Source organism: Dipodomys merriami, unplaced genomic scaffold (assembly GCF_024711535.1).
Source record: "Dipodomys merriami isolate MVZ:Mamm:240054 unplaced genomic scaffold, mDipMer1.0.p SCAF_44, whole genome shotgun sequence".
Lineage (NCBI taxonomy): Eukaryota > Metazoa > Chordata > Mammalia > Rodentia > Heteromyidae > Dipodomys > Dipodomys merriami.
The window spans coordinates 3,885,909-3,893,971 of NW_027206002.1; the positions used below are offsets into that span (position 1 = coordinate 3,885,909).

The 8,063-nt window shown below is 51.5% G+C and overlaps 1 protein-coding gene across 7 annotated transcripts; it reads right to left on the reverse strand.

Annotated features, from left to right (window-relative positions):
- Positions 1 to 4,517: 4,517 nt before the first annotated feature.
- Cby3 (chibby family member 3) lies at positions 4,518 to 7,324 on the reverse strand. Of its 7 annotated transcripts, none has more exons than XM_069993822.1 (4): positions 7,296 to 7,324; positions 6,541 to 6,625; positions 5,955 to 6,163; positions 4,518 to 5,171 (listed from the first exon to the last, which is right to left on the reverse strand). In XM_069993822.1, the coding sequence occupies exons 3-4, from the start codon at positions 5,983 to 5,985 to the stop codon at positions 4,576 to 4,578; spliced, it is 627 nt and encodes a 208-aa protein (XP_069849923.1). In that variant the 5' UTR covers positions 5,986 to 6,163; positions 6,541 to 6,625; positions 7,296 to 7,324; the 3' UTR covers positions 4,518 to 4,575. The 7 variants fall into 7 exon arrangements, 5 of the variants coding, with proteins under 5 accessions (XP_069849923.1, XP_069849924.1, XP_069849922.1 ...); XM_069993823.1 differs by having other exon boundaries at positions 6,588 to 6,625; positions 7,124 to 7,307; XM_069993821.1 differs by having other exon boundaries at positions 7,124 to 7,307.
- Between the last annotated feature and the right edge of the window lie 739 nt (positions 7,325 to 8,063).

Genomic DNA, 8,063 nt, shown 5'->3' on the forward strand with positions numbered 1-8,063 from the left:
TGGCTCAAGTGGTAGGGCACTAGCCTTGAGCTGAAAAGCTGAGGCACAGCACCCAGACCCAGAGTTCAGCCCCCACGACCGACAAAAAAAAAAAAAGATTTTTTTTTCTAGTTCCATCCATTTCCCTGTGAATGCCATTATTTTGTCCTTTCTAATGGCTGCATAATATCCCATTGTATATAGGTAGTACAGTTTTGGGATCCACTCATCAGTAGTGGGGCATCTGGGTTGTTTCCATATTTTGGCTACTGTGAACAGTGCTGCAGTGAACATGGGGGGTGGGGGGTGGTATGTGTCCTTGTATCCTGGCTCCTGTTGCTCAGGATACATGCCTAGGAGTGGTATGTCTGGGTGGTAGAGGAGGTCTATATTTAGCTTTCTGGGGTACCTCCAGACTGCTTTCCAAAGTGGTTGTATTAGTGTACGTTCCCACCAGCAGTGGAATAGGGTTCCCCTCCAGCATTTGGGGATCGAGTTCTTTGGCGGAGGGGGGATGGGCAGCCACAATCCTTTCTTCTATCCCTTGGGCTGCCTCTCGCGGGGCCGAGCTTGGCTACCAGAGACAGGGGGTAAAGCCAGGGAGAAAAATTCCCCAGCAGAAAGAACTAAGTCAAACATTTCTCAAAAATACCATCGTGCCCCATTTCATCTGGGCCCTGTTAAGTGCCTTTGAACAGCGCGCATGCGTGCGGTGCGCTCCAGCGCTTCTGCCCTCGCTGTCTGGAGCTGCCCGGGCTAGCTGCTGCTTGTCTTCTCTTAGTGGCTATTTGCAAGTAAGCTGGCCCAAACAACATTCTGCACATTTTAAGTATTATTGGATCACCTTTATGAATTTTGCCTTGCCGCATATTTCTACTTTTTTTATGTGGAACACCTTCCAATTCCTTATTTTTATTATTGTTGTAACCTTTTAAAAAATATTCAGTGGCTTTTAGTGCATTTACAACATTGTGCAACTATGACCAGTGTAGTTTCAAGACACTTTTTATCACCCAAAAGTAATAACTCTCGCCGGGCGCTGGTGGCTCACGCCTGTAATCCTAGCTACTCAGGAGGCTGAGATCTGAGGATCGCGGTTCAAAGCCAGCCCGGGCAGGAGAGACCGTGAGACTCCTATCTCCAATAAACCACCAGAAAATTGGAAGTGGCGCTGTAGCTCAAGTGGTAGAGCGCTCGCCTTGAGCTGAAGAGCTGAGGGACAGCGCCCAGGCCCAGAGTTCAAGTCCCACGACCCTCACTGAGTATGTTTCTCTTATTAGTGCCATCTGTACTTGATTTCCCCCCTAATGTTTTGTTCTAATTCCTCTCTCATTTCCTTTTTTTTTTTTTGCAGTCCTGGAGTTTGAACTCAGGGCCCGGGCACTGTTCCTGAGCTTCTTTTGCTCAAGGCTAGCACTCTACCACTTGAGCCACAGCACCACTTCTGGCCTTTTCTGTTTATGTGGTACTGAGGAATCGAACCCAGAGCTTCATGCATGTTAGGCAAGCACTCCACCACTGAGCCACCTTCCCAGATCTTAGATGGCATCTTGCAAATAACTTTTGTTTTTTTTTTTTGGGGGGGGGTCTAGTCGTGGGGCCTGAACTCAGGGCCCAGGCACTGTTCCTGAGCTTCTTTTGCTCAAGGCTAGCACTCTACCACTTGAGCCACAGCGCCACTTCCGGCCTTTTTCTTTTTGCTTATGTGGTGCTGAGGAATCGAACCCAGGGCCTCAGGCATGCAAGACAAGCGCTCTACCACTGAGCCACCTTCCCAGCCCTTGCAAATAACTTTTTGCCTAGACTGGTAACTGTGATTCAGTCTACTCTCCACCTCCTGAGTAGCTGGGATTACTGGCATGAGCCCTTATGCTCTAATTTCTTTTTTTTTTTTTGGGGGGGGGGGTCCTGTCGTGGAGCCTGAACTCTGGGCCTGGGCGCTGTCCCTCAGCTCTTCAGCTCAAGGCTAGCGCTCTACCACTTGAGCCACAGCGCCACTTCTGGCTTTTTTCTTTTTGCTTATGTGGTGCTGAGGAATAGAACCCAGGGCCTCAAGCATGCAAGGCAAGTGCTCTACTGCTGAGTCACCTTCCCAGCCCCTTATGCTCTAATTTCTGTTTTTTAAGAAAAATACTTTTTTTTTAAAGAAAAATACTGGCGCCAGTGGCTCACGCCTGTAATCCTAGCTAATCAGGAGGCTGAGATCTGAGGATAGCGGTTCAAAGCCAGCCCCGGCAGGAAAGACCGTGAGACTCCTATCTCCAATAAACCTTTAGAAAACCGGAAGTGGCACTGTAGCTCAAGTGATAGAGCACTAGCCTTGAGCTGAAGAGCTGAGGGACAGTGCCCAGGCCCAGAGTTCAAGCCCCATGACGGACCAAAAAGAAAGAAAAATACTTCATTCTATTAACTAAAAATAACATCAAGTCGGGTGCTGGTGGCTCACGCCTGTAATCCTAGCTACTCAAGAGGCTGAGATCTGAGGATCGCAGTTCAAAGCCAGCCTGGGCAGGAAAGGTTGTGAGACTCATCTCCAATTAACTAAGAAAACTGGTAGTGGAACTTAGCTCAAAGTGGTAGAGCGCTAGCTTTGAGGGGAAAAGTTCAGGGACAGTGCCCAGGCCCTGAGTTCAAGCCCCATGACTGACAAACAAAACAAAAACCAGCTGGTATATGGAGGTCACACAAACACTTGCCAGCCCCAAACTCTACACCACCTCAGTGAAACTCTTCCATGGCCCTAGGATGCAATGCAGCTATTCACAATGGATTCCTCTCACAATTTAGTCATCAGAAATGATTTTCAACTTTTGTTGTTTTGTGTTTGTGCTGGTACTGCTCAGGCTGGCTTTGAAGAGCAATCCTCAAATCTCAGCCTCCAGAGTAGCTAGGATTACAAGTGTGAGCCCTACCAGGACCAGTAGATTTTCACATTGCAAGGCGAACTTCTGGGTTAGGCGAATCAATCTGTATGAAATTCTGCACGGTTTCTGCATCTCATTGCAACACTCACAGAGCTGAGTCCCGCTGGTTCTGGATACACTCCCACATCTGTTTTCTGTGAAGATGGAGGCCAGCTGCCGCTGCTGCTGCTGCTGCACTGGCTGGGTTCCTCAGGGCTCCTGATGAGTGATGTCAGGCTCAGCACTCTCATGATCACTTCCACTGAAGCACACGGTGATGACATGGCCCAATGTGCCTGGAAGCAGAGCCCCCAGCCAAGCTACTTGCAGCTGAGCCATCTGGACCATCAGCCCTGGCTGCCAAGGTACAGCTGTGGGCATTGGCTTGGGCCCAGCCCCCATCTGAGGGGCACCTTCCGCTTCCACTTGGCATCATAAATGCCAGATGGCTCAGCTTCTAGAAGCGAGAAATTCCCAAGAGCCATTTCTTAGTTCTAAAGGAAATTTTATTTCACAGCATTTATAACAATGAGTTATGTAAACACATTACTAAAATATCAAAACAGCCGGGTGCCGGTGGCTCACGCCTGCAAATCCTAGCTACTCAAGGAGGCTGAGATCTGAGTTCAAAGCCAGCCTGGGCAGGAAGCTCCATGAGACTCTTATCTCCAATGAGCCACCAGAAAACCGGAAGTGGCGCTGTGGCTCAAATGGTAGAGCACTCGCCTTGAGCTGAAGAGCTGTCAGCGCTCAGGCCCAGAGTTCAGGCCCCATGACCGACAAAAGAAAAAAAAAAATAGTGTCTTGATTTAATGGGTCAATAGTGGCTTAGTAACCCCTGCTTTATTCCTAAAAGCAAGTCAAGATGGACAAAGAACACACATTCTTCTTCCACAGGTAGTCCCAGAAAAGTGGTCCAAGCCCTGCAGGATTTACCACACGTGTGTGTGTGTGTGTGTGTGTGTGTGTGTGTGTGTGTGTGTGTGTGTGTGTGTGTGTGTGTGTGTGTGTGTGTGTGTGTGTTGATACTTGGGCGGTAGGCCCGGGCACGGTCAGTCCCTTGGCTTTTCCCCTCCAGGCTGGAACTCCCACCAGTGGAGCCAGAGCTCCCCTTCTGGCTTTGTGAGTGGACACACGGAGATGAGAGCCAGGGACTCTTGGCGCCCAGGCGGGCTGGGAACCTCTGTGATCCCCAGACCTCAGCCTCCAGAGCAGCTACGCTTACAGGCGTGAGCCGCTGCACCCCGCGAGGTCCCGGGACGGCTTCCGTCCAGGCCGGAAAGATCTCGCAGGGGTCGGGAACTCCAAGGCTCTAACTAACAACCCTCAGGTGTCTCCAGGCACAAAGCAAAGAGGATCCCGACCCAGCCCACTTCACCCTCCCTTCCCTGCGGCAGGAAACCAAGTGCAGCCATCGCTAGCCACCCGCCCCGTACCGCCCCACTCGCGTGGCGCGCTAGGCTCCCGTGGAGGGGCGCGAGCACGCACGCGCACGCGCACACCACCCCCTCTCATCCGACCCTAAGGTCAGCGTCACCAGCCCACCGCCGCCGCACCCGAGGGTCCGGCCCAGTCCCTGCAGAGCAGGCCGCCCCGCCCTCACCCGCATGCGCACTGCAGCCTAGACGTTCCAACTACCACCCCCGGGGCGAGGGGCGAGACGCGCGTGCGCCTCACGGGGCTCTTTATTACGTCACCGCGACTCCAGCGCTCGCGGCTGGATCATGAGCACGCCGTTGGCGTTTTCGCGCTTGCGCATCTTCCTCTGCCAGGCGCGCGCCGCGGCGGCGGGGCTGACGTCGGGGTCGAGCTTCTTCTCCAGCAGGTGCATGCGCGCCGTGGTCTCAGTCAGCATGTCCATGAGCAGTTCCTGCTGCAGCTTCAGGTAGTTGTTTTCCTCCAACAGCACCTGGCTCTTGGTGCGCTGCACCTGCGCCGGCTTCCAGTTGGAGAGGGTCGGCGGCGCTGGTGGCGGCCGCGCCTGGGTCAGCTGACCCTCGGCGGCCCAGCGGCCCCCGCGGAACACGAACGCCTCGTCGCTGAGGCGCGTGCGCGGCGCGCCGTAGCTCAGGCCCAGCTCGGCCTGGCGCGTGCGGTGGTCCAGCAGGTAGAAGGTGGACATGGACGAGATGCGGCGCAGCGGAGGCCGGCGCGGCCGGAAACGGCGCGAGAAGTGGTCCGCCCAGAACTGCCGCAGCTGTTCCCACAGGCGGCCGGCCGCTTGGCTCCAAGCCAGGCACTCGAAGGCCTCCAGGGCGAGGAGTGATGGGCGGGGCCTTGTCGGCGGAGCTGCGGGGATGGAAGGAGGAGGGAGGGGGGCGGTCACAAAAGGCTGCACCCGGTGTCCTCAGAGATGCCGGTGAGCCCGAGGCTGACGGCTGGAGCAGTAAATGGTCCTGGGTCAGCAGCCCGCCCCCCCTTTGCTAAGCCAAGGCCCGGGTTAAGTAGATGATCAGCCAACCCTGTCGCTCAAGCTTGCCCAAAGACCCCTTTGGGGAGTCAGACCCTGGGTACAGATAAAGTCAGAGATCTAGCACCCGGCAGGGCGCCAGTGGCTCACGCCTGTAATCCTAGCAACTCAGGAAGCTGAGATCTGAGGAGCTCAATTCGAATTCAGCCCAGGCAAGAAGTTCCATGAGACTCCTACCTCCTGTTAAGCAGCAAAAAAAAGCTAGAAGTGGAGCTGTGGCTCAAGTACAGCGTCAGCCTTGAGCAAAACAGCTACTGGACAGAACCCAGGCCCTGAGTACCAGTACCCAAGTACTAGTCAAACACACACACACACACACACACACACACACACACACACACACGCAGAGAGAAAAACAAAACAGGCACAGATGGCTTAAGCCTGTAATCCTAACTACTCAGGAGGCTGAAAGCTAAGGATAACAGTTTGAAGACAGCCTGGGCAGGAAAGTCTTTGAGACTAACAATATCCATTAATCACAGAAGAGCTAGGAGTGGAGCTGTGGCTCAAGTGGTAGAGCAATAGACTTGAGCAAAAGGCCCAGTATTCAAGTCCCAGGAACCACCCCCCCCCAAAAAAAAAAAAAGTAAGGTTAGACTTACAGGTGAACAAGTAGTACTGTGATTGCATCATGAGCTGTTTGTGTGCTAGGTAGAATATGCCATAATTTAGAGGGAAGAAATAAAGTCCATTTCTGGGTGCTGGTGGCTCAGGCTTAGAATCCTAGCTTGTAATACTCAGGAGGCTAAGATCTGAGGAGGGTTGCTCAAAGCCCGACTCAGCAGTCTATGAGACTTTTATCTGCAATAAACTAAAAAAAAATTTTTTTTAAATTTAAAAAGCAAGAAGTGGATCTGTAGCTGAGGTGATAAGAGGTGCTAACCTTGAACAAAAAGAAGCACAAGAACAGTGCCCAGGTGCTGAATTCAAGCCCCAGGATCAGCAATAAACTTCAAAATGGAAAAAACAAAAACCAAAACAAAACTAGGATTGCAGCTGCCCTTGGACAGGGTCCTGGGTGAAGAAAGACCAGTAGTAAAGATAAGTAGATTTGTAAAGGAGGATTTGTCTAGCTGCAATGGGCATGGGTAATAGGAGATACGGGTGAGTTTTGTGTTCCATATGTGTGGAAGAATTTGGGTAGAGTTGGTCCTGGGTTTAGCACAAGAGGAAGCTAGAAGGATGTACCTGGGCACCTTGTGTTCTATCCCTTGAGCCATGCCCCCTCACCGCACCTTGTGCTCAAACAGGCAAGCTCATCAGATTCTTCATTCTATTGGGGAGGATTCCAAAGTCAAGGTTAGATAGGGAGCCTGCAGAGTATTGTGGGATGTCTAATATAACCAGCAATAAGATCACTCCCATCATTCAGTTATTTGACAACTTTGAACCTGAACCTGATCCCTGGCAGACCCTGATCTGAACAACATAACCTGTTTTTGCCTTCAAGGATATTCCTTGAATATCTTTCTTCCAGCTGGGAAGACAAATGTAGTGACATCCTGGGGCATGAACCTTTGCCAAGACCTTAGGATTGCTTAGGGTTCCAAGAAACAAGTGCTGTGCACACCGTTTAACTGTTGTTCTAAGCAGACCACACCCAAAAGGGATCTGAAGTCCAGATAGCAAATAGACAAGTTTCATTCTCTCTGTTGGTCTATTCACACCACTCTTAGTAAGGGCTGTTTCTATTGTATGAGAATAGGAGCTGCTTCTATTGTCCATGGAGGGGAAAAGAGAAATAGAAAAGAGAAATAATGGGCAGGGTTACCTCCACTGCGCCTTCCTTAATTCAACACATACTCCTCACAGCTGGGCAGAGGCTGGATAGTACCCTCCCAGGCACCCCATCTAGTTGAGGGAACTGGATTCCCATCTCTGGAATCCTCATCCAGCAAGGCCCAGAGAACCATTCCCCAACATCTGCAGCTTGTGTGCCTCACCTGGAAGATGGGTTGGGGTGCCAAGCTGCTGTCCCAGGTTTGACCACATCTCTGAACCACTCAGCAACTGTGTACTAGCTATGACTCACAATGCCTCCAGCCCAACCCCAGGCCTCCCCAAGATAGAAGAGGCGTTGACAGCTCAGTGGTTAAAAACATGGACCCTCGGCTCACCCTTGCCTTCAAGTCGTGAATTTATTCAGCACTTATTTGTGTCCTGTGTATTAGAGGAGGTTCAGGGCTCGTTTTGGTAGTGAGAACTTTTTTTTTTTTTTTGGTGCTGGAATTGAATCCAGGACCTGTACATGTAAAGTACATACTCTTCCATCTAGTGGAAGGCAGTTAGACCCTGGGAATACTGTCCTCAGACTGGATTGATGCTGGTCTGAAGAATGGTGAATTCTTGCAAGTCGAGATTGCTCTGAAGACTGAGCCTGGGAAGCAGGACACCAGTGGCTCACGCCTGTAATCCTAATGACTCAGCAAGCTGAGATCTGAGGATCGCAGTTTGAAGCCAGCTCAGACAGGAAATTCCATGAGATTCTTGCCTCCAGTTAACCAGCAAAAAGCTAGAAGTGGTGCTGTGGCTCAAGTGGTAGATCGCTAGCCTTGAGCTGTAGAGCTGAGGGACAGCGCTCAGGCCCAGAGTTCAAGCCCCACAACCTACCCAAAAATAAAATAAAATACAAGAAAGGGGCTGGGAAGGTGGCTCAGTGGTAGAGTGCTTGTCTTGCATGCATGAGGCCCTGGGTTCAATTCCTCAGCACC

Excerpts from the sequence above, each read along its gene's own strand:
- Cby3 (XM_069993822.1), bottom strand. The coding sequence starts at position 5,985 with ATGATGCAATCACAGTACTACTTGTTCACCT. Across the intron at positions 5,172-5,954 it reads ACAGTACTACTTGTTCACCT|CTCCGCCGACAAGGCCCCGC; the intron begins GTAAGTCTAACC and ends CCATCCCCGCAG.